The sequence below is a fragment of the Scardinius erythrophthalmus genome, assembly GCF_964197995.2.
Source record: "Scardinius erythrophthalmus genome assembly, chromosome: 3".
Taxonomy (NCBI): Eukaryota; Metazoa; Chordata; class Actinopteri; order Cypriniformes; family Leuciscidae; genus Scardinius; species Scardinius erythrophthalmus.
Genome location: NC_138223.1, coordinates 52,068,117 through 52,095,901, shown reverse-complemented (window position 1 = coordinate 52,095,901; position 27,785 = coordinate 52,068,117). Strand labels below are relative to the sequence as shown.

Genomic DNA, 27,785 nt, shown 5'->3' with positions numbered 1-27,785 from the left:
TCCAGAATTCCACTGTTGATAGGAAGATGCAAGTGATCTCGCCGGCGCCTCCATGCCGGCGAGATCACTTGCATCTTCCTATCAACAGTGGAATTCTGGACTTATCATGCAGTGTGCGCTCCACAATAATGGTGGAATATGTTGGAATAGACGATTTAATATGAATGATGGGCGTCAAAATCTTGTGGTTATTTGTTATAATCTTAGGACTTTATTATTATTGTCTAACCTGTATTATGATATTTGACGAATTGCTTTGTTCCTTTTTTGTACGTTTTGGACAAAAGCGTCTTCTAAATATGTAGACTAAAATGTAATAATAATAATAATTATTATTATTATTATTATTATTAGAGTTTATAACTATAAATGAGTTCACTTAGTAATAGAGTAATATGTTTGTCATAATATAATTTAATAATATGATTTATCAATGTTTTATTTTTATAAATGCTTTTACAGTTTTGGATAAAATAGGCCTCATTTTTTGCATAATTTTTGCTTACAAATATAGCATTCATAAACTATTTTATGATAAACATATTACTGTCTTAAGTTAACTCATTTATAGTTATAAACTCAAATATTAATAACATTTTAGGCTACATATTTAGATGACGCTTTTGTCCAAAACTTACAAAAAAAAGGAACAAGGCAATTCGTCAAATATCAGTCATAATACAGGTTAGACAATAATAATAAAGTGCTAAGATTATCACAAATAAACAAAAGATTTTGAAGTGAAGAGAAGTGTCCTTGAGACACTAGCAGAGACAATATTTCGTTACACTGCGCAGTGCGTACCCAACAGTTGTCCAGATTATGAATGTAGTATGTTAATTGAAAAGTACCCATCCCATCCGCTCAGTTTATAAACTGTAGGCCTACTCATGAATTCTCAAACTGTTTAACATTTGGCAATTACACATAGTTTTGTGCTAGTTTTGTTGTCAGTATTGCTCTTTCAGCCAGCTTGATAGTTTATCTAGATTTGGTTTATTTGTTAACTTTACACAACTCAATCGCAGATAGCCTATTTTGCAGATCAGAAACTATGTTTTACTTGACTTGGCTTGCACTGCCTTATACCACTACTGCGGCTGTTATCATTTTTATTATTATTAGTGTAATTGCCAAAGTTAATTGCCATTAATATGCAACGTTTTAGAAAAGTATAAATTAGTAGAATATCCAGTGTTATGAAAACAGTAGGTCAACATAACTACAATGCATTCTATAATTCCCGGTCTTATTCTGCCCTCTAGTGGCATATCGAAATGAATACAAATCTTAACATATTTACTAACAGACCAAACACAGTAAATAATCATAGTAATAAAGTATATGCACAACAAAATCTGATGAGCTCAGAATATACGCGTTTAATTCCACGTTAAGCAAATTGCCGAATACACTCAAATGAGATCGACTCAGACGTCAATAAATGGACGCGCAAATTATAATCACTAATACAAAATAAAACAAAAATGTCTTTTATACACAAAAATGTCTCTATTTGTACAAATCGCTGCACATTCGTTGAATTCTGAATTTTGCACATTTGAAAGCAATTTGTTTATGGGTAGCCTAAAATATCTGCAACATTTATCAAGTTCAAGGATAATTGTGCGTGCATTTCTTAATCAATATGATACTAAAATCATAATAAAGTATACTACAAAAAAATCAGATAAGTCCAGACTATGAACGCAAAGAAACTCTGTTTTACTTGACTTGGCTTGCACTGCCTTAGCCTAGCACTACGGCGACCTTTATTATTATTATTATTAATAATACTAATATTAATTTAACTATTATTGTTGTTGTTGCACTGCATTCGTTGAATTCTGAATTTTGCACACATAATTGAAAGCAATTTGTTTGTGGATAGTAGCCAAAAACATATCTGCAACATTTATCATTTATTAATCAATATGATACTAAAATCATAATAAAGTAGGCTATGCTACTACAAAAATCAGATAAGTCCAGAATATGAACGCAAAGCGTTTAATTTGACGTTAAGCATTTTCCTCCCATAGAAACTCATTATAAGAACGCTAAATGTAGCTTAATGCATATTAGAATGTCCCCTTATTATGTCGTAATAACGAGATATTATGTCGAAATAACGAGATATTATGTCGAAATAACGACTTATTATGTCGAAATAACGACTTATGTCGTAATAACGAGATATTATGTCGAAATAACGAGATATTATGTCGAAATAACGACTTATTATGTCGTAATAACGAGATATGTCGAAATAACGAGATATTATGTCGAAATAACGACTTATTATGTCGTAATAACGAGATATTTATGTCGAAATAACGACTTATTATGTCGAAATAACGACTTATTATGTCGAAATAACGACTTATTAAGTCGAAATAACGAGATATTATGTCGAAATAACGAGATATTATGTCGAAATAACGACTTATTAAGTCGAAATAACGAGATAAGTTTTCTTTATTTTTTTTCTCACCTTGCGGTTCAGGGCTTCCGTAATATAAAGACCAGCAGGGGGAACAAAAACGCTAAGATAGGCAAAGCCTTCTTTAAACGCATCTTCAGAGTTTCCATTCTGCAGAAAGCAATGGATTATATTTGTGTGCCATTAATAAACAGTCAATGTGTAATTAATGAGTTTAGAGTTGTTTCTGTAATATTTTATACATTTTATCTGTGTATTAAAGAGTGCATGTGACAGATTTATTCCTTTTCAAATAAAACATTAAATGATAAAAAGGTACGAAGACTCAACATTCTGTTTCATATCTGTGTTTTAAAGTGCGTATTAAACTGGCCAAGGCACGTGATTTCAGAAAAAACGAGGCTTTGTTAGGTCATACAATGTGAAACGAAACGAAATTTAAAATTCTGATAATTTGATGCTAAAACAGTGGTTCTCAAACTTTTTTGATCATGCCCCCCTTTAAACCTTTAACAAAATCTGGCACCCCCACCTCAAACTATCAAATAAATTCACAAAAAAATTAAGAAAATTGAAAGATTTGTAACTGAAAAACCTGCAACGAGAAACACCTGCAATAGTTTCAATATCCCCTATCCTGACTGATAATGCTGCACTGAAAAAAATGATACTTTGGATTAACTTAAAAAAAATTGTTACAGCTAATTTTTTTAGATTTTCTCAAATTGTATTTATGATTTAGTTAAAACCATAAATTTTGTTTTAATGTCAAACCAAAATTAGATTTTTTTCCAACTCAACTCAACTCAACTCAACTCAACTCAAGAGTGTTAAAGTTAATGAGATAAATAAGTGATTAATTAAGTGACTATTGAGCATTATTGAAGACACCTGATGTTAACAAGCAGAATCACTGAAGGAGAAAATCTCAAATTGTAAGTTACCATTATGGTGATGGGTGTTTGCTTTAGTTGGGCTCTTGACCCTTATATGTTTACTTTAAATTTTGCTTGTCTGCTGTTATTAATTTCTAACAGTCAGATGCACAAAGAGTCAATGTGATCTGGTGGTGTTGGTTATGTTTTGACATAATCATGTTGTGATCCAAAAAGATGAAATTTATTGAGATAGTTTGGTTTAACTTGTTAATTACAGCAGCTCTGTGATTCTACAGCATATGATTTGCAGTATTTTTCATATAATCTAAAATATTCAGTGATATTCGCGTCTGTGTTGTTCTGCACATTCTGCAAATATTCAGCAGTGTATTTAAGGATATTGTGCTCTTTTATTAAATTGTATTGTATTATTTAGCTTGTTTCGGGTCTTTCCTTTGCAAATTTACATGTGCGATGAGTTTTCACTGTAGCGGCCACCTTGGATTTATTGATCAAGATGCAGAGAGTTTCAAACGGGTGTCGATTTATTTCTCCCTCTCTAAAAGCACCATGCACCACAAGCACCATGAACACTGTGAAAACTACAGAATAAACAGAAGAAATACAAAATGCTTCTATGTAGCTTCACAAATAATTTGCACAAAAATCGTGTTCACATATTAATCGTGTTTACAGCCAATACAGATCATTTTAACATTTTAAATAATAACCAGTATGAAATATGTTTTTTTAAGCCTTTATGACAAATAAAATATCACACATATATTGTTTTTATATTGATGACGTGCAATTAACCCATAAACAAATGAAATAATGACATTCCCTTTTCCTTAAACAAAATCTCTTCTGATAATAATACACACTCCACACATTTTTCCTTCATACCTCATTCCGCTCTCCAAGGGCGCTAATCAAAGAGTTTCCGCCATCAGCTAGCATGCACTCTCCCTCGACACACCCTCACAGTTCGGAGCTCAGAAATAACATGTACGAACAATACAAAAATAATAAAGTATATCATGTGTAAACTCTTTCTTTACAAGATTCAAATGGATGAACATGATAAATAACTAGCGTGTTTACAAGTTTTTACCGTTCTTCCGACGACGCGAGAGCACCACATTGTGAAGAGAGAGTAGCAGGAAGTTTAGCATCACAAAAACATCAGAAGAAGAAAAACGGAGCTTTTCAAAATAAAAGCAGAACAGACAAGGTGACACTGTAGAACTACAATGTCTTATTAACATATAAATTTAATACATACATACATAACACAATACTGTGTAGGAGAATATTAATGCAGTTTATCAGATATTTACATGTTTAGCTAGCCAAACTTGTCAGTGCAATAATAAATCTGGCATGACAGGGTTTCCACGATGAGAGTCTGCTTGGCTCTGATGAAGATATATAGATCGTAGATCCTTTGCCAGTGCCACTTGTTGTCGGTCCAGAAGGAAAGTTAGGTTGTTGCTGTTTGCCTGCCATTCTCGCTCTGTCTGCACAGCATACTAGACTGGGTAAACCCAGCCTGATCTGCAGGTGATTTGATTTCGCCCTGCAACTCCGGCTGGAAACCTGTCCATTTATCTCTGCTGCTTCATTTACAAATTTGCGGGAACCAATCACAAACTGGTTTATCCACATGGCGCACTATTGGCGGGTTTAATCCAATCCAATTCCAGAGCCGTTACAGCTCTGTCCAATTCCTTTTAACCTCTCGACAATGCTTAATGGCTTCTTTTTAGCACACAAATCGCTCGAGTGGGTATAAATACCATTAACTTTCATGTTTTTTTTTTTGTTTTTTTTGCATAACCTGCAAAAATCTCTCGATTCCATCGCTGCATCTGCAAACCGCTGATCAACACGTTTGGTTACACATTTCCTGCCTGGAGTTTTCGCGTTGCTCTGCAAAGTACATCACCCAGATCGTTGGTCCAATTGCGTACAGAGTCATTTGAACTATGCCCGTTGAGTAGAAAATACATAGCAGACTCCCCAGACCAATGTTCAATCTTAAAAGATTGAACAGCGTACGTGCGTAACAGCGTACGTGAACGTGCTGATGACTTATGTGACTCATTATGTCTGCGTGAACAGCTTGCGCAGTGGTATGCAAACACACATTGACCGACAGGGAACATATGCGATAGGACTGTTCGGACCGAACAATACGATTGAACGAACATTTTATGGTCCTACGCCTTCCACAGACGACATATATTATTGTCGCTTGACAGAGTGATCAGGATATGAGGAGACTTTCAACCAGCATAACAAAAAAATGTTTCTGCAGAGAATCACCAACAGCACCTTTAAGTTATATTTACTCAGAATATTAAATACATTTCAGCTTTATAGTTATTGGAAGACATGCGAACATTCAACTGCAAGTCAAATCAATTAAATATCTTAAGGTGAGGAAATATCTTAATTTAAAAACTCCACAAACAGCATTAACAGCTTCACTTATTACTAACCAGATTGTGGTTTTGATGATCAGTGTTTGCTTTATTTGGGCTCTTCATCCTTGACTTTTTGATTTACTTATGGCAGCTGTAACAGTGTGTTTATAAAACACATTTGTTGTGGCAAAGAAAGCCAAGGAGGAGTGAGATTAGGTGATGTTGGTACTAATTGATAATGATATAACTGTCATAAAGTGGTCACATTAGTATTATTAATGCATACAAATGTTGTTATGTTGACTCTGTGATAATGCAGCGTTAGCTCCAGCAGTGTTATGCAATCTAATAATTTGAAGAATTTTAAAAATATGCCGAACAACCACAATCCACCACCTCCTGTCACTTCTCTCTTTTTTATTTTTGCCAACAAACTGAAGGCAAAAAGAACATCTCTCAAGAATGTCAAAAAATAACTCTCTACGGTCGAAGTGACAACATCCAGTCTTACTCAATATATGTTTCAAAATTATTCAGAAAATGTTTCTAGGAAGAAACCGTGGCCAGTATGAACAGCCAGTTTTATTTTTATATGATTTATAAATATCTAAACATCTCTTCATATTAAACATCTCTTCAGTTTTAATATGTGAAAAAGCAAGCAAAACTGTCCGTTAATATCTGACAATATGTCAATAAATCTGAGATTCACTGATCGGTTAAAGTGGTGGACCAACAAATTATAACAAAAGTCATTAAACCCAAAATGCCTTAACAATAGGAATTCCTACTGTTAAAGAATTTGGGGTTTAAAGACTTTTTAGATTACGATACATGCCACTGGATCATGATGAAAAGTTGTCTGAAGTTTCTCACACAAGGGCAGGACCCAAGAAAGAGGAAGGAACGATTTCTGCCTGCATGGGGATTTTTAAACTGTGTTAATCATGTGAAATCAGTTTACCTCCTGCCCGAGATCAGACACCCCAGAACACGGTAAGAGTTACAGTGGTAAATATGTGATTATATTCAGATTAATACTTATGTGGAAACCTCTGGTCTATTCAATAGGAAATATCCTCATTAAAATCTAATGCATGGAAATGTTTTGGAAGCTAAATCATTTTTTTTCTAATCATGTGTGTGTTAAATTGTAGTGATGTCAGTCAGAATGGCTCCTCGTCTTCCTCTGGTGATTCTGCTCATGATTTACAGTGAGTCATTGGAGAATTAACATAATTAACGTTACATAGTTACTTATCATATAAACCTGTTTTTTTTTTTTTTTTGTGACTTTCTTTTGCTGGGAACTGCCAATCATTGAACCCCCTTTAATTTTTTGTGTTTGCATTAATCAGATATACAATGTCATTTATACCATGGTCTGTCTGAATACTTTTTTTTTTTTTTTTTTTTACTACTTGATTCTTATTGGCTGAAAGGTGTGCAATAAAACCATTAATGGTAGTTCCATGTCAGTTTAATCACTGTTCTATATTAATGCGCTGCTTTCATTAAACTCTAAACTTCATTGCTATAGAGAGATGCTGCACAGATGCAATCATTCACACACACACACACACACACACACACACACACACGCGCGCGCGTCTCTCTCTCTCTCTCTCTCTCTCTCTCTATCTCTCTCTCTCCCGATAGGCCAATTCATTCACATAAATGTTATAATTCAATCAAATAGTTCATATAAAAAAATATTTCACCCAAAAATGAAAATTAGCCCATGATTAACTCACCCTCAAGTCATCCTAGGTATATATGACGTTCTAAATTAAATCATGGGCTAATTAGAATTTTTGGATGAACTATCCCTTTATTGTGTGTTTCAGGAGTTTATGGCCAGTATGATCCGCATGTGAGTTACTCTCCTTCACACATCTGTGCACTAAAGGACTCAACAGTGATAATGAGATGCTATTATACATACCTTACTGGATATTATATTACGAAAGTGTTCTGGACCAAACCTTCTTTAATATGGGGGGTAGAGATCCAAGATCTGTCTGAGAACCCTGAATACAGTCAGAGGCTTCAGTATCTGAGTCTGGAAGACGAACAGTGGTACAGCACCATTAGACTGAGTCATGTGAACCAGAAAGATGAAGACATTTACTACTGCTGCGGATTCATCACTGATCAATACAAATGGATTGGTTATCCAGGAGTGACTCTTACTGTCACAGGTGAGTTTGATGAGGTTTATCTCTTCTTCTGTGCATTATGTTGAATAATAATCAGTGTATGACAGCAGCACTAGATATAATGTGTGTGTTGTGTTCAGATCTTCAGGTGGAGTCTCCTGAGAGAGTGACAGAGGGAGATTCAGTCACTCTGAGATGTAAAAGCAGCTGCGCTCTGACTGACAGAGCAACATTCATCTGGTACAGAAACTCACAGCCATTAACTGAGAGAAGAGACAGAAACAATGAACTCCTGCTGCAGTCAGTCAGAAGAGAGGATTCAGGCAGATATAGCTGTGCTGTAGACGGACACACTCACATCTCTCCTGCTGTTCAGCTCAATGTCATGTGTGAGTATCTTATTATTAGTATTATATTTAGTGTATAATATATCATACACCCGATGCAATGCAGCTCCAGGTGTTTTTTGTTAGTTTCAGCCCGACGCAGTTTTCATTTTCACGTCATGCCAATTTGTTTAAATAGCAAATACATATGTTCACCCATGGGCTGCTGGTCAGAAAACGAGGTGTGTTCAGGCGCATTGTTGGCACGTTGCTATTTGAGGAACTGAAATAAACTGAGCCATTGACCAACTGAAATCTGGTCTAAAGTCAATGGCATAATATTTTGTTTGTTATTTAAAGAGCACGTTAGTAAAATGAGCATGTACGTGGGTCCACAACACACGTAAACTCTGCTTATTACACATCCTCTGCTGAGATCTTCACAGATTTAATGTCTTCTTTTCTCTTCAGTTGATTTCATCTAAGGCTGTGGCTGAAATCAGTTGTAGTTCTTGTGTTTCTGCTCGTCTCTTTTTCTGTTCTCTTCTTTTCTTCAGTGATTCTGCTTGTTAACAGGCTTATTAAGGCTGAGATGACTCCATATTTAATATACACAGATTTTGTGTCTCAGATAAGGTCCAGTTCTGGTTTATTTCTTTGCTCTTGGCTGACATGTGGCATTGCTATGGCCTGCTTCTGGCCCAGATCTGGCAAACAGGAGTGGGCCACCCAAGGGCCGTCATTCCACGCTGCAGGTGGGCCAGATCCGTATTCCACAAGTGCCAGATGTGGGCCGTATCCGGGCCGAAACAATGTTGCTATCTGGGCTCTTCATTGCTCCGCCACCGAAATGCAGGTGTGGGTATCTGTTTATCATAGCTAAAGCACAGCAGAATAATGCTTTGTGAAAAATAGAAGGAAGATGACAAACGAACAACAAGTAAGCACAAACAATGAACATACAGTACACAAGACAAACAAGAGTTGGTTGTTAGTCGCCAGCAGCACAGCAGCTCCAGAAAACCAATGACACCCAAAACCAGTGTTACTCACGTATGGAGCAGAAACAACGAAACCTCAGCATCTGTTTTCAGGCCTTCCCGCTGAGGTCTCTCCAGCACTGGAAAGATTTTATTATATTAACATGGGTTCCAAAGCTCCTGATTATAACCCTTTTTTCCAGTGATATTCCTCTGACCTTTTCTCTTTTGTAATGTCTCTCAGCCATCTCTCTTTCTACACTCTTTCTTCAAATCTCCCTATTGCTCACTCTCTCTCATCCCCTATCATGAGTGGAAACACCCCCTACTGCTGATTGGCTATAAGGTGCGATATTGGTCAAGGTGCAGTTGTTGTTTGTACAGCTTACTGCACCTTTAATAGAGCTCCATTATGATCGCTCTTGATTTGCTATTTGCTAATGTTTGCAGTACATAAGCTTGGCCTAATCTACTACTCCCCCATCAAGACCATTGTTTATGCATTTAGGCACAGTTAAACGGTTATTAAATCTTAGAGTAAACAACAGGAAAATCATTAGGAAATCCTTAGGGGGATTATATAGCCCCATCAAACCCCGCTGTGAGATTTATAAAGAAATGACTTACTGACTCTGGTCTGGAAGAATTTGATTGCATGAAGTCTGTGTGAGTCAGTGTGAGTGAATCAAAATACTAATAAAAAAATGTTCAATTTAGAGTTTCCCTTGACACTTTGAGGCTTTTGATGATGAACTAAAGATAAAAATATAAAATATTTCACCTGTAGATCCTCCAGTGAATCCTGTGATATCCATCAGTCCATTTGGTGTAATAGTGGAGGGAGATTCAGTGACTCTGAACTGCATCAGTGACTCAAACCCTCCTGCAGAAATCAGCTGGATTAAAGGAGGAACGATTGTAGGATCTGGAAGAATCTTCAACATCTCAAAGATCAGCTCTGATGACAGTGGAGAATACAAGTGCAAGTCCATCAATAAACATGGAGGGAAATACTCTGAAGCTGTGACTTTAAACGTCATGTGTGAGTAAATGATGGTTCAGTAACTGTGATCAACAAATTAGTGGATTAACAAATGCAAAACATGAGTATAGAGTTTATTTTGTGACATTAAATCCTCTAAACAACTGTGATGTCAAGTTTAATATGATTGTTAATGATATCAATATTTCTCTGTGTTAGATCCTCCCAGGAGCATCTCAGTGTCCATCAGTCCATCTGGTGTAATAGTGGAGGGAGATTCAGTGACTCTGAACTGCATCAGTGACTCAAACCCTCCTGCAGAAATCAGCTGGATTAAAGGAGGACAAATTTTAATATCTGGAAGAATCTGCAGCTTCTCAAAGATCAGCTCTGATGACAGTGGAGAATACAAGTGCAAGTCCATCAATAAACATGGGGAGAAATACTCCGCTGTGGTTTTAAATGTCATGTGTAAGTAACTGTGACATTAAATCCTTTAAACATTGTGATGGCAGCTTTATTGTGATTCACTCAATGATTTTTTTTTTTTTCAGACCCACCAAAGAGCGTCTCAGTGTTCATCAGTCCATCTGGTGTAATAGTGGAGGGAGATTCAGTGACTCTGAACTGCATCAGTGACTCAAACCCTCCTGCTCTGAACTTCAGCTGGTTTAAAGGAGGAACGTATGTAGGATCTGGAAGAATCTACAGCATCTCAAAGATCAGCTCTGATGACAGTGGAGAATACAAGTGCAAGTCCATCAATGAACACGGAGAGAAATACTCCGCTGTGACTTTAAACGTCATGTGTGAGTTTATGACGTTTCCTTTTCATTTCGGTCACGTTCAACGTAGTCGACGCACCGACTGATTGGGATCGCGCTTAGGGAGACTGTCGTCTTCGAGTTTTGTTAAAATGAGCCAATGCACATTGGCGTGAGAGATTTGCATCTCACGCTTTGCCCCGCAGCACGGGTATAAATATGGAAGTGGATGCACGCACCAGTTGTCTTTTGCTTCGGAGTCGATCAGTGTTGATGTCTCTGAAGAGTGTTGCTGTTTTCAATGAACGGGTGTGTCGGTGTTCTTCTGAAAGAGTCTCCCAGTGCTGGTGGTTCTACAGAGCGTGTTCAGCGGTGACCGCGAGCCCTCTGAGCTCTCAACTGCTGTTTTAACAACATCATTTCTGTGTGTTTGTTGACGGTTGGTTAGAGGGCAAAGACGTGAGTGCTTCACTGTTACAGGCTGCACCATCTCCTGTCAGTCTTGCCGCGGTAATTCCCCTATGTGCTCCGGCACTGGTGAAGGGTCCCATTTCCTGAAAGAGCAACATGGGTGCGTTTGCGTCTTTTTTAAGATGCCATTCCATCTGTGCATTTCTGGATGCGGTCGTACCCTGTCCCCCTCTGATGGTCACAATATTTTCATCACGTGTTTGGGCTTACAGCACGCTGAAGCAGCTTTTGTGGATAAGTCATGTTCCCACTGCGGGAACATGACCATTGTGGTGTTGAGATTGAGACTCGCCTTGGACTCGTGCCCTTGTTATGTGTGCGGACATCGCAGTCCTACTGGCAAAGGATGCAATAGAGCCGGTCCCTCCGGTCCCATTCTACTCTCCGAGAAGACCCCCGGAGGTGTTCCTTATCTCTGGTCCTGACCGCACTGCAGAGACCTCCCTTTGAGCCCTGCAGGCAGCTGAGTTAAAAGTGCTGTCTTTAAAAACAGTTCTCCTGCTTGCTTGGCCTCTATTAAGAGGACAGGGGACCTGAACACATTTTTGGTCGACGAATCGTGCCTGGGTTTCGGGCTGACTAACTCTCACGTTATCCTGAGACCCCAGCCTGGATATGTGCCCATGGTTCCTACCACTCCCTTTCGGGACCAGGTGGTGAGCCTGCAAGCACTGCCCCCGGAGGAGGCTGTTACAGAGACCAGCAGAAGGGAAAGGCTGTCTCCAAGCAGAGGTTGGCCCACTGGATAGTGGATGCCATCATCTTGGTGTGTCATTCCCAAGATGCACCATGCCCCCTGGGTTGCGAGCCCACTCCACTCGGAGTGTAGCTGCTTCCTGGGAGCTGGCACAGTGTGCCTCACTGACAGATGTTTGTAGAGCTGTGGGCTGGACAACATAAAACACGTTAGCTAGGTTCTATAGCCTACGTGTTGAGCCGGTTGCTTCCCGTGTGCTCCCTTCGCATAGAAGCTAGTTACACTGTAAGCCCTGTTCAAAGTGTCGGCTTGCTGCGCCATTCCCCTGGACTGGATATGTGCACCATTCTTGCTCCAGTAGAGTTCCTCTTTTGCCGATCCCTGTTGAGTTCCTCCACACCCTTCGGCAACGGACGTGGCGGAGCATCCGATGCCAGGCCTAACACTCGTATGCACTGGTGGAACCAGTGCTTGGCTGGGTCCATATGTTGTGATCCCTATGGCGGTCACATATTTGTATTCTTCCACGGTACGGCTCCCTTTCTCTTTGCAGAGCCCGCTCTGCCATCTCTGACCAGTGCATCTCCCCCTGTTATAGGCTGGAACCACCTCAGTGACATTCGATATGTTGTACTGCCCGGTAACGCCAAGTCCATATGTTTAACCTCCACATGTATACCTCCCTAAGGGCAGGATGTGGCTTCCACAGTGTCTTCCTTTCCTCCGAAAGGGCACACTTTCCCAGTGTTGTCCAAGTCTGACTGAATTGGTCTTGCGGAACAGCAGTGACTTCCCTGGCCTAAGCCCTGTCCTATCTCCACCTCAATAATGCGGGGGGAGCAGGAGACTTTTGTCTAGGCACTGGAAGGTGGCAGCAATAGTGGCATTTAAATGGGGATCCCAATCAGTGGGTACGTTGACTACGTCGAACGTGACCGAAATGAAAGGGAACATCTCAGTTACGTATGTAACCCTTGTTCCCTAAAGGAGGGAATGAAGACATAGTCCCGTCGCCACTATTACTGGTCCACCGCTGACTCCGGGCTTCAAAACGGAGCGTGAGATGCAAATCTCACACACCAATGTGCATTGGCTCCTTTTAACAATACTCGAAGATGACAGGCTCCCTAAGCGTGATCCCAACGCTTGACCCAACGTCGACTACATCTCCGTTCCCTCCTTCAGGGAACAAGGGTTAAAAACGGAACCGAGACGTTCAGTAACTGTGAAATTAAATCCTCTAAACATTTTCTGTGATGTGAAATTTGTTATGTTTTCTACTTTAGACCCTCCAAAGAATGTCTTAGTGTCTGTCTCTCGTGAAATAGTGGATGGAGATTCAGTGACTGCAGCAGTGATTCAAACCCTCCTGCTCTGAACTTCAGCTGGTTTAAAGAGAATGAAACCTCAGCTGTTGGATCTGGACAGAGTTTCAGTGCACTACAGAGTGGACGCTTCTACTGTCAGGCTCGCAATCAACATGGATCTCAGAGATCAGACGCTGTAACTGTCACAGGTAAAGGTAAACACACTCCTGTATCTTCACATCATTCATCAGTTTGGAAAGTTAATCATGATTATCTTCCTCTTTCAGTTCATCATGGTGCTGGTAGGAATGTGATTGTGATCACAGCGGCATCTGGAGGATTATTCATCATCGTCATCTTCATCACCATACTATTTATAATGTAAATACAATATTAGAGATGATAAATATCATCTACTTTCAAACTAATGCATAAGGATATTTGATGATTATTTATATATGAAACTGTTTCATATTTCTAGTTCCCCTTCAGTCGGTCATGTTCGACACTAAGTTGTTGTGCCGACATAATTGGGATCACTTCAGGGATCTGTTACGGATGGATGGCCTCCAAGCAGAGGATAGCCTACTGGATAGTGGATGCCATCGCCTTGGCGTACCAGTCCCAAGGAGTGCTTTGCCCACTTGGGTTGAGAGCTTACTCCACTAGGAGTGTTGCCTCTTCCTGGGCGCTGACGCATGGCACCTTGCTGGCAGATATCTGTAGAGCTGTGGGCTGGGTGGCACCTAACACGTTTGCTAGATTCTATAGCCTACGTGTAGAGCCAGTTTCTTCCCTTGTGCTCGCCTCAAGTAGCCAGTAACACTGAAGTACCCGCTCTAGTGTTGGCTTGCTGCGCCATTCCCCTCCCCATGGAGCAGAGACGTGCACTTATTGCTCCAGTGTGTTCCTTCACACCCCTTGACAGTCAGACGTGGCAGAGTGTCCGATGCCAGGCTTAACACTCGTATGCATTGGTGGAACCTGTTTTAGGCTGGGTCCTATATGTAGTGATCCCTGCAGTGATCCCATATGTGTATTTTTCCATGGAATGGCTCCCTGCGGTAGGCCCGTCACTGTCCGGTGTTGTGTCCCCCTACTATGGTGACATTCCATATGTTGTACTGCCCTGCTTGGCCAGTCCATATGTGTAACTTCCACATATTACCTCCCAACCCCTTCCTCTCCCCTGGAAGGTGCACACTTTCCCAGTGTTATCCAAAGAGTCTTACTGTGTGGGTTATAAGGAACAGTTATCCGACCCAGTCAGCTGAGGGGCTGAGAGACTTTTGTAGGGCGCTGGAGGTGGCAGCAATGGTGGCGTTTTCCATAGGGATCCCAATTACATCAGCATGTCGACATAGCGATGAACATGGCTGACTGAACGGGAATGTCTTGGTTATGTATGGTAACCCTCGTTCCCTGAATTAGGGAACGGGAGACGTTACGTCCTGTTGCCACGGTTCCTGTGCCATCGCTGTACGGCCGTCACTATCTTGGCTCCTCAGGGAAAAAAACAAAACAAAGGTGCGTGCATCCTCTTCTGTATTTATACCCATGCTGTGGGCCGGGGCACAAGATGCAAATCTTGCAAACCAATATGCATTGGCTCGTTCTGTATACACTCGAAGATGATAGGGCCTCCTGAAGTGATCCGAATTATGTCCGCATGTTTTAGGGAACAAGGGCTACCATTCATAACCGAGATGTTTCTTTTTTTCTTTTTGACAGTCAGAGGAAAGTGATGAACAGAAGATCTGCAATACATGAGTATGAGGTGAGATGATCAAATAATCACTGAATAAAATCAATAAAAGAAGGAAATTAGCCTCTTCATCCATGCAGAGATTGTGTGCGTGTGTGTGTGTGTAATGTATATATATATGTGTGTGTGTGTAGAATGATGATCCCAGTGCAGGCTCATATACAGCTCTTGACCTCAGGACCAGATCTTCTGATCAGTACAACACACTCACAGTAAGTGAAATGTCCAAAACTACATGTGCAAAAGATTTGCATTCCAAATTCAGGTAATAAATAATCGTTTTTTATGTAGACTGTTCATCCCAGACCTGCTGTTCACCAGTCGGGCTCTTCTGAATATGAAAATGTGTCAGTAAGTGTGAGATCCTCAGGTCTTCTCAATATAAGCAATCAAGAAAGTTTCCTTGTACTCATCAATAGATAGTGAATATCACTTTAATTTTCATTACTTTTAATCACTTAAATGATCTTCTCTCCTTTCTGTTGTAGCCACACAAGAAGTCACCACGGTAAAATTAAACACACTTAAACTTTACCCAACTTTTTGGCATCACTGGACAAGGCCACGTCACAAGCGACTTTATCTGTGAACGCCACTGTAGAGTTTCTGTTCTGCAGTGAAGTATGTTTATAGATTTTGTCAAATAAAGTCATGGATTATGTTCAAGTGTGTGATGAATGAACAGTACTGTAATCAATAAACATGTTTCCACTGTGAGCTATTGCTGAAAGGACCTTACACATATTATAGTGTGGCTGAATTATGTGCAAATATTATCTGTTTATTAAAGGAACTGTGTGACTGATATTTTATCTTTATTCTTTTTAAATAGAAATTAAATTTGCAAAAATAAACGGACCAATTTAATCCGTGTATCATTCGTTCTTTTCATATTCAATTGAGATTCCAAAATCGGAAAATGAAAAAACGGTTTGTTATTTCGTTATTTGTTTATAAATGTGATACCAAAAAACAAATAACGGGTCATTTTTCATACTTTTGATTTAATGCTTAGATCAAAAATAGGAAATGAAATAAAGGGGGCACGACCGATTTTGATTTTGATGTTTAATTTGTTCCATTTGCGTGAACCAGAAGTTATCTTCGTGTGTGTGTGTGTGTGTGTGTGTGTGTGTGTGTGTTGCACTTGGAAGTTTGCCGCAATTTTGCAAAGAGTTAAAGGAAGCCTGAAAAACCTCAATCTTGCAGTGATTGACCCAGTATTTTTTGAGTAATTTCGTATCGACACCATGGCCGCACTGGAATCATATGCTGATTTAATTAAAGACTTATTTGAAACTGCCAATAAGACACATAAAGAGATTTCCACTACGCTGCAGAAAATGGGTATCCAGCGATGTTCTGAAATGAGTGTGAGAAGATTCTGTGTTCAGCACAACCTTAAGCGAAAAAGACATGTATCAGACACAGAACTGGAGAGGGCTGTGGTTGGATCAATATATGAAGTAAGGTATTAGGTTTTCACATTTTATATCCTGCCCGTCTTTCAAATGTTGTAACTAATAGCTGTATTTTTCTTAACAGACAGGCCCGTCTTATGGCCGCAAGTTCATGACTGGCTATCTGTCTTCAATGGGAGTCCGTGCAGGAGAATGTCGAGTTGGGAAAATCCTCAGAGAGATTCATCAGCCATACCACGAATTCCGACGCCAGGTAGGCTAAGTCATATGCTAAGAATCAAGTAGGCCTACAGGATATTGTTATGTGGTCTAATAATATTAATAATAGTAAAAACACCGATCAACCATGACATAATGACCACCTGCCAGTGTTGGGAGTAACGCGTTACAAAAGTAACGCAAATACAGTAGGCCTAATTTATTGCTTTTTGCTGTAACGCAGTTAACGCATTACAAAATAAAAATCTGTGATATTATACCCCATTACAATCTCAAGAACACGCATTACAATATCAAGTCACCTTTATTTATATAGCGCTTTTTACAATACAGATTGTTTCAAAGCAGCTTTACATAGATAACAGAAAAATAATGTTGTAATAATATTTATAAATATAAAATTAAATGTCCCCAACTAAGCAAGCCAAAAGGTAATGGACACAAAGACGAAGAAAGACGGAAAAAACTCCATCAGTGACAGAATGGAGAAAAAACCTTGGGAGAACCCAGGCTCAGTCAGGGGGCCAGTTCTTTTGGCCAACAAACGAACTACAATGCATTTTAACACGAAATTAAGTCCTGTCTTTTTTAAATATAGGTATAATTCACAAACACTGAGAAAAATTTCGGCACCCATTTTTCTGGCTTCTAACATCAGCTATGAGGACATGATGTTTACTCACTGATAGGTGCCATGATAACAAGATAATTCGTGTTATTCACTTTACCTGTCAGTGGTCATAATGTTATGGCTGATTGGTGTAGATCATCATTAGAAAAGCTTAAATATATTTAGGAGTTGAACTTAAAACAACTAGAATAATATAACCAGCCCATGCATATAATAATTTATTTGTTGTAACAACATTTCTTCAGGGTGCTCGTAATCTAAATCCCATCCCGTATAATGCTGAATATATGGGCCATAAAATTCACCTGGACCAAAACGAGAAGCTTGTTATGTTTGGTGTGACACATGTCGTGGCAGTTGATGGCTACAGCAGCAAAATTGTTGCCAATGCCACCATGCCAGTGAAAAATAACCTTGTGATTTATGAGGAAGTTTACAGGTGAATACATTCAGAACCAAAGTAATTGTCATAATACTTTCTGTTCAATGTATATTCTCTTTTCATTGAATGTAATTTTCATTATTGGATAAATTAAGTTCAGTGCAGCCCTTTGCTCATGTACACATTATTTTATCCCAGATCTGCAGTGGTTAACCATGGGATGTGGGACCAAGTCAGGGTTGACCATGGCAAGGAGTTTTACATGTGCTTGTACATGCAAGAGATGCTGTCAAGACATAGACACAACCCTAGCAGGCCACCATACCTTCAAACAACATCAAAAAGGTTGAGGTTTTTATAATACGGACAAACAGTACAACTAATATAATCAAACATAGTAAAGAAAGAAATACTCTGGCCATTTATTCTTCTAACAAATAAGGAGTGAAAGCATTTAAAATGGGAATTAATTTCCCAAACTAATCTTCAACCTATTACATTTTCATACCATCTAAAATCATGTTTGTGTTCCAACAGAATCTTCGAGTGGAAAGGATTTGGCCCGAGGTAAACAATCGCGTGAATTACCCATTGAAATACGCCCTGGTACACCTGCTGGACCAAGAAGTCCTCAACATGGAAGACAATTTGACTTAATTCTGCATTTCAAACCTGACATGTCAATTAAGTCAAATTGGACTAGGCAAAGTGGTGCAATCGTGGAATGCACACAGAATCCCAGGTATGCTAAACTGAGTATGTAGAACACTCCAACCACATACAGCATAAATGGCATTGCTTTTTTAGTTATTTGTTTCCTTGTTTTAGGCCGTGGGATACCCAATGAACTCGCAGCACGTGGCTGTCCAGCTAAAATCTCTGAAGAGCTGCTGCCCAATGCCTCTGTTGTGGCAAACATGTATGAGCCAGATTTGGGATCCTCGCTGACTTGGGAGTCTGTTTTTGGAACTGACCCATTTTCATCTGAGGAGGATAGATGTCATGCAGAACAAGACTTTGCAGACACCTACCCTGACATCTCTCTTCTTTTTAATCATGTGGTAAACAATGACTATACACCTTTCCAAGATGCCTTGTTGCACCTTATAAATGTCACCCAAAGATATGTTTGAAAAAAGTAACTGAAATGCTGTGGTATTGAGTAGCTAGGACATCAGACTGTGTTATGCTACAGTGCTGATTCAAAGTTTGTCAACCCTTTATGCATTTAGTTTTTATATAAAATCTTTGTTGGCCTCCACACTGTTGGAATCGACTATTGATCGGTATCAGTATGTTTTGTTCTCTACTTCATCAAACTGTAATCAGTCTGCATACAGCTTCTATTGATACCCTCTTAATTGTTGCACTTTTTACTGTATGTTTTATGAGAGCACCCTGGATAACCCTGCTCTTTAAAAAAACCCAGGCATACAGATTGTTATAAAAATCGTATGTAGCTGCTACTGTGCCCCCAACTTGCCAGTTGAATAATTTGACAAATAAATCTTTGCTTTAAACTCTGTTGTATTGAACCCTTTTAGGTGAAATAAAATATTGCATACAATGACAAAGTATTGCACTAGTATTGCCAGAAGGGCAGACTTTATATGCTTAATTTAAACTGTTAACTTTAAAATACTGAAAAATATACAACATAAAATAGTGCAAATTTGAGATTGTAACAAGTTTTGAAATCATTAAAATGACCTAATAAAACTACACGCATGAAATAGTGCTTTAACTGTAAACTCGACCTGTTGTTCAAGAAGAAATAGAACACAAAGCGGCAAAACTACGCTATTATGAATAGCCTACTTAGTGTACAATATAATTCCTAGAGTATGTTTCCAAATGCAAACAATTTAAGAAAATATACAACAAAGTAGTGCAAATCTGGGATTGTAACTTAGCTTTCACAGCATTGAAACATGAGGAAAAACATTTTTTTCTTAAATTGTAGACTTGACATGTTACCCAATAACAAATTGAACACAAAAAACAGTAAAACAATGCAATTACACATGATTGCATTTTGTACACAGTGTTACTCCCTGAGTATGCTTCCCAATGCAGTCAATGCATCAGAGAGTCCAGTAAGTCTTTGAATGTTGCCACCAAAATCATCAATTCGGCATTTTGGGCAAAAGGCAGAATTTTTCTGCCACTCTTCAATGCAGCTCCTACAGCCAACAAGACTTTGGCAGCACGATGAGACCATGGGCTCAACCACTGGACCTGCCAATTTAAATCAGAAAACAGTTTCAAAAACTACAGTATTTGATTGAATTGAATTGCTATATTTGGTATATGTTCTTCATGGAAAGAGTTAATTAGTTGCACACACACATATACATATACACACATATACACACACACACACATACATATACATATACATATATACATATATATATATATATATATATATATATATATATATATATATACATATATATACATATATATATATATATATATATATATATATATATATATATATATACATATATACATATATATATATACATATATATACATATATATATATATATATATATATATATATATATATATATATATATATATATATATATATATATATATATATATATATACATACATATATATATACATATACATATGTTAAGTAGACTAAACTTTGGTACTATGGCATGGTATGGTACCATCTGTTTATTTACTGTATCCACATCTGTGGTTGTCAGAAGTCAGAACACCTGACCTGGGATTTTGCTTATTTATCTTTATGTTTTTTTAACAACTTCTGAATTATAGGTAATACAGGTTTTTAAGAAAACAATATTTTTTTTTTTTAAATTACTTTTGCAGACAATGCAGGCAAAGGCATCTCTAACAGCAGCTGCTTGGGCCTCAGTCAGGGACAGTGTTGTTCTGCGGTTGGAATTTGCAAACTCCATCAGCTCCTTCATTGTAGTGGACAATTCTTGCAGTCCCTGGGATGCCAGGACCACCTCTTCAATTCTATCAAAAACCAGATCGAGGCCTGTATCTTCTCGTCGACTGAAAAAAAGCACAATATGCAACAAGCAAATTATAGTCAAGTCAAGTCAAGTCAACTTTATTTATATAGCGCTTTTCACAATACAGATTGTATCAAAGCAGCTTCACAGTATTAAATAAAATAGTACATCAGTGTTTGTTTCTGGTGTAAAACATCCACGTTTGGTAATGCAGATCAATAGCACTGGTGAATCGATTAATCAATTTAAGCATCCCCATTATATCAAATTATATCAAATAAATGCAACAATTTTAACCCTGACAATATCTACTATGGTCACTGTTGACATAGTATTGAATAGCCAGATGGTTTTATGCTGTAAGACTGGAAAAACTGAAAGAACTAGTTCTGCCAACTAGGAATGACCACTCCTCGAGTAGACAAAGGACCTTGCTGCAAATTAACATTTGAACTCATTCTAAACTACATTTCATCCCTCACCCTCTCTCTCATGCCAAGATCAACTGTAACTCACACAAGAATCTATATGGTTTAATGTGAATAATTATCATTGAATATTATACATATTTAGAATCATTTAAAACGTCTCAGGGTGACTGGTACAAATGTCAAATGTCTTTCCCTGGAACAATTTGTGACTATCTGTAACGGGGCCTATATTGGCAAAACATCTTACAGTTACTCCTCACCTATGAATTTATTAAAAAACAAACAAATATGCGACCATAATAATGTGCATTTACCAAATTAAATACCTCAGTCTCCTCTTTTTACTAGCTTGTAACTGCAAGAAGTGTTCTTCCTTCACAGCAAATATTTTCCTTGCATTTTGCTTCCAAAATGCTGATCCTGTGTAGAAAATAGTCCATTAATTATGCAAATGGCATGGCATGTCTCAGGAGATGGGCAATAACTCCTAATACAAATAAGTTTATTCGAAGCATACAATAAAGGTATCCTGGATTTATATATACTATTTCATATTTTTTTTATATAAACAATACAAAGTGTTCAGTTATACCTCTGGTTCCTTCAGAGTCCAAGATTTTGTTCCCCTGGCCGTCAGTGAGGATGCGTGAATCCTCTTGTTCAAGGGCATCATTGACTTTGTAGAGGATGCCCATAACATAAGCTTCAAATTCTGAAAAACGCACAGTCAGCGTTGTGCTAGTCTCCAACTTGCCATCCACAAGTTCAGCGATGAAGATGTTCCTGAATATTGATAATAGAAAACATTTATTTTACTTAATTTATATTGTTTAGGCTTTATATGATACAGCCATATTCATAATGCAGCCTATCAAATGCATCCAGGTGAATTATGCAGATATAGTAGTGACTTGATAACATAATGAAGCCATTTCATTGAAAGCGCATTCTTCTGGAGATGTATTATCAGTGTCAAATATGCTAAAGTCACACTTCTGAAAAAATGTTATTTCTGTATGTAGTTATGGCTAGCATTATAACAAGCATAGCATTGCCTTGAACACAACTGTAATCGTATTAACATACTCTTAACATTGGTGTGATGGTGAAAGTTTTATTTGGTCACCTTTGGAATGTTTTTGTCAGATTAGCTCTTTGATTTGCTGAAGCCCTTGCAGCAGAACCTGCAGCAGAACTTGCAGCGCTGGTTGGGCGGTGGAAAGAAAAGCGGGTAGGGTGTGTTGCTGGCACACTGCCGGTAGATGAGTCTTCCACGCTGCTTTCGCCGTGCACCTCGTAATGTCCTCTTACAATGAGGTCTAAAGTGCTAAAACGGCCATCAGGCCCAGGAAATAGGGCTATGTTGCTGTCATCGGTGTTGTAGAGACTGGGGCCATGTACCTTTGCAAATGTAAACAGTGAAGAAAGGGTACAACGTTAGTTATAAAATAAAGTAACGTTAGCTAACAGTTAACGTTACATCAGTGCAATTTTACAGAACAAGTAAGACTTCTTTTTAGATGAAACTACAATAAGTTACCTGAAAGATCCTGCCGATTTTTTCGGTCGTCATGTCATCTTCTTTGATAGTCACCCTTTTAGTTCCTCTGAAAAAGATAAAACTGAAACTCTCCATGATTGATCTCACATTTAAAGGCTGTCGTTTGGTTAAACTGAAGAAGTAATCACTGCAAGATTGATATAAGCTGTAGGGGGAGCTCTATAGAGAAACCCGCGAGCAAAAAGCGAGAAAACAGCGAAGAAATCGGCAAAGCTGCATAGAGCTGCTTTAATTTAACACTGATGATTTTGCTGTGTAGATTTAGTCAGCAACAGCCACCGCAGTATCATTTGTTCGCACAACTTTTTTAAACGACTTGCTTTAAGTGACCGTCACAACTTGAAAAAAGAAATTGCTGTATAATGTTTTGTGTGTTTTTTTTTTTAGTTGAGTTTACGCTGATGTCACAGCAGTAGAGGCGGCGAACAGAGCAAAAGTAAAGCGAGCCGTGAAAAGCCCCATAATTGCAACGCGAGGAGGCGAGGAACAAGGAGCATGAATGAGGACACACAGGTGTATCCTTCCCTCACATCCTAAAGGTAACGGAAGCGAGGGAAGGAAATGAGGATGCACAAATAAGAAATGATAAGCACCTACTGTTTGTGGAGACCATAGAAATGAATAAGAAGTGCTTCAGAGAAATGAATAAGAAGTGCTTCAAAAGATGTGATGGGGAAAAAAACTGCGATGACAACACCGCACATATTCGTCTTAAATCTCGTAGGTGTCTGAGCCATTATGAGAAGTGAAAACTGTCCGTCTTGAATATAAGGTGACCACATAAAAACCTAATGCTGGTTTCAGCCTGTTCATCTGTCATTGGTATGAGTGTTGGTGAAACGGGTAAGAGCATCATTTACTAATCAGTCTTTACATTCAAATATGTTATAGGGAAGACTGGGGCTAGTTGTCACACAGTCACTATAAGGTTAAAGGTCAAAAGTTCTAGTGTGTTTGCATGCTATGACGTTATGAAAATTGCGAAAGTAGCTGCAAACCAAGTCATGTATGCGTAATGAGTCAAATGTTTTTATTTTATTTCATTTGTTGCTTTTATTATCAACTTATTAAATATAACACCCAGCCTGTATATAATCTCTTCCAGAAAATAATGTGTGGGGGTGTTATGGGGGTGCTTTGGTCTTTTTGGGAGTGCTAAAGCCACTGCTTGCACCCCTCAGCGCCGGCCATGCCCGTCTTTAAACTGTGTCTCTATACAGAAAGTGACTTTTAAAAAGAAATCTACCTTTAGAAATATTCACTGGAGTAAAAGTGTGACAACTAAACCCAGTTTGTATATGTGAACACTGTAAACACACATTTGTACTAATTGTTCTGATTTTTTTAGATAATATGCTGTTGTTGATCAAATATTGTATTTTTCCAGCTCAGTGAGTAAGTATCCTTGTGGTTAAAACTTTAAAATATTTATGTGATTAGATGTTTTTTTTTTTTTTTTTTTTTTTTTTTTTGTAAATATAAGCTTATTGAAAAAATATAAATTTTGTAATTTTCTTATATGAAAATTACAACAGAATGAAACCATTAAATTTAACAGAAATAAGCCACTGTGCATTTGTTGTAGGTGTTGCTATGGTAATGTCAGTCAGAATTCCTCATTTTCCTCTGATCTTTCTGCTCATGGCTTACGGTTAGTCAGTGCATCACTTCAGAAACTCTCAAAAGATTTTGCATACCATACATTTTTTATAAACAACTGCTGCTATTTTGTTCAGGCTGATTTCTGTGTTTCAGGGGTTTCTAGTGCTAATTGGGGTGTGAGTTACAGTCCTTAAAGTGCACTAAAGGACTCAACAGTGACAATGAGATGCACTTATACATACCCTACTGGACATCAGATCATGACTGTATTCTTTAGCGAAAAATATTATTATTGTTCAGACCTGTCCGACAGACCTGACATTGGAGAATTTCTCACTACCACCTGGTCAATCTGACACATTTGCTCATTCCGTTCACTTGTCCATCTGTAGTCAAAAGCTACGTTCAGACCAAATCTGATTTTTGTGCATATCTGATTGAAATCTGATCAGATTTAGCAAGTGTGAACAGAAAAAAAAAATCCCATGAAATGTGATTTTTACAAACCCGTTTTGAGCTAAATCCATTTCAAATCACATTTCTGGAAATCTGTTTCAGTCTGACCGCTCTGGTTGGATTTCGAGTGGTTTATGTGACTTGTGCGCTCATCCCAGCCTCATACGGTTCTGCCTCATAAGATGCAGTTGCTCAGGACGGCAACTACACGTTGTCTTGTTGTAAATAAGACAAGATCTGTATTGTAATCCCCTCTATGTTAGGATGGAAATCCACACCTAAATCTAAAAGCTTAATGGTCTGGCGTCGACTAATGAAAATCAGCCAGCTTGAGGGGCGGCACCAAGCATGCATTTGAAAATCTCACTGCACGCAATTGGATAACTCTGCAACCAATCACAACAAGTTATTGCTTAGCTACCAGCGGAGCTAACTAGTAGATTATAGACTCTTACTGTATCCGGTCGGCAAAACAGCCAAAACGCCCCTCTTGCAAAAGAATGATTCGAGCGCCGTCTTCTGTTCCTCTTTTGGAGGAAAAGTCTAACTCGTAGACACCATCCACTCTTACACAAGACATGTTCCGAAATCAGAAAATTAACTCAGGAACAGAAAGAAAGAGTAAAGACATTTTTTTTTTTATCAATACATTATCATTCTTTAAATCAGAATGGTCTATTAGTTGCACTCAGCTGTTCCTTGTGTGCACAGGAGATAAGAAAGAGGAAGAAACATTTCTGTCAGGGCTTTTTTAAATAAATACTGTTAACCATGTTAAATTAATCAGTTTAATGCCTGCTGATCAGACACACCAGAACACGGTAAGAGATCCTCGGGTTACAATGTGAATATAGTCAGATTAATACTGTTGTAGAAATATTCTCATTCTAAACTCTGCTCAGAGCATCATGATGCGTTATGGCAATGCTTTTGAAGATAAAGATTGTGTTTTTATCCTGATGCATGTATTATATTCAGGCCTGGTTCAACGGGGTGCTAAAGAGCAGTTGAAACTATATTCATTCTGAGCACGTAAAAGCAATGGCCAATCAGATGTGTTTCAGTTAGTCAGAGTCCACTCAATACAACACTGAGTTCTGCACTCTTGTGAATCCTCTCATTATAACCAACAAAGTGTAAATGAGTCATTATGCAGTGTAGTCAGCTTAATTGATTAGAACGGGAATTTAGCAGGAATGCAGAGCTCACGCTAAACTGAAGTGATTGACAGCTTCAGTGATTATAAAGGGATTTCTATGTATAATCCATTCACAATTTGAATGAAAGTTTTGTTTTTCATGCTGCTAATAGGATCAATGGCCACGTACACACTGCAAAGATTCAGGAGTAACAACTGCTAATGAATACGCTATATATTCGTTCCGTGAGTCACTCCCGAAATTGCGATGATTTGACATAGTGATAACCATGGCAACGGACAAGACAAAATTGTCCCAATAAATAAATAAAAATGAATTCAATTAAAAAAGAAAGAAAGAAGATTAAACAATAACAGATTAAGAATACAGAATAACAGATTAATTAAAAAATATCTGAGAGTTACATAATTATATTATTAGATAAGTAAATAATATTAGAATTTACTTAGAATTATACATAATTATTTAATTATAATTTTTTATTTTTTATTTTTTTTAATAGTTCAATAAAATAATAATAAAATAAAATTCGTAAAGGGTTAAAGGGAGTGTGATCCAATTATTGTTTGCTTTGGAGTGAAATTGCTACCAAGAATCCTGAAATTTTACTGGTCTTGATACTGACTAATGAAATCACTTATTAGTTATACTACGTCAGCAACACATGCCCTAATAATACTATTGAACGCTGTTGCATAATTATTTGTTGAAGTTATGACTTGTAATCTCATAAGTTTCCCATGTACATTATGCTATTGCTACGGTGGTGCAAGGAGCCGTTGCTTACACACTTTGAGCACTGTAACTAATTTCAGAAGCGCCTTCAGTGATCTGATTCTGGAATCAAGCCTGATTATATTGTTGATCTTGCAGTGATGTCAGTCAGAATGGCTCCTCCTCTTCCTCTGATACTTCTGCTCATGATTCGGTGAGCATTCATTTCACGGTGAGCTACGAGTTCATTTTAACTTTTGTCAATCATCCTTTTGAACCCCCTTTCACATTTTTTGTATGAATCAAAAATATAATATTAAGCAAATTTTGGTCTTTAGTTTAGTAAAAACTAAAGTTCAGCTAAATGTTTCATTGTTTCCACCAAACTACAACGTACCAAGATAAAAATCAATGTACTTATGTACTTATATAAGTTATGTACTGTACATCACTAACTATTATTTATATTGCTTTGCAATGTCAACAGTTCATGTGTTCCAAGGGAAAATAACAGCGTAAAGATTTGGAACAACATGAGGGTAATTGTAAAACATTTTTTTTTGTGTGTAAACTATCCCTATAATCTGTGTTTCAGGGGTTTCTAGTGCTGATTGGGGTGTGAGTTACAGTCCTTCACACATCTGTGCACTAAAGGACTCAACAGTGATAATGAGATGCACTTATAAATACCCTACTGGACATCAGATCATGAAAGCGTTCTGGGCTAAATTGTTAATACATGGTGAAGAGCCTCCAGATCTGTCTGAGGACCCTGAATACAGTCAGAGGCTTCAGTATCTGGGAGATAAACAGCAGAACTGCACCGTCAGACTGAGTCATGTGACACTGAAGGATTCACACAAGTACTATTTCAGATTCATCACTAATAAACCTGGTGGAAAATGGATTGGTAAACCAGGAGTGACTCTTACTGTCACAGGTGAGTTTGATGAGGTTTATCTCTTCTTCTGTGCATTATGTTGAATAATAATCAGTGTATGACAG

The 27,785-nt window shown here is 38.0% G+C and overlaps 1 protein-coding gene across 1 annotated transcript; it reads left to right on the top strand.

The window, feature by feature from the left end:
* Positions 1-6,693: 6,693 nt before the first annotated feature.
* Positions 6,694-11,882, top strand: LOC308687955 (B-cell receptor CD22-like; the record flags this gene model as incomplete). Its single annotated transcript, XM_081360774.1, has 8 exons — positions 6,694-6,746; positions 6,908-6,964; positions 7,598-7,951; positions 8,050-8,298; positions 10,003-10,257; positions 10,417-10,668; positions 10,752-11,006; positions 11,764-11,882. Exons 2-8 carry the CDS (start codon positions 6,910-6,912, stop codon positions 11,880-11,882), a joined length of 1,539 nt encoding a protein of 512 aa, XP_081216900.1. The 5' UTR covers positions 6,694-6,746; positions 6,908-6,909.
* Between the last annotated feature and the right edge of the window lie 15,903 nt (positions 11,883-27,785).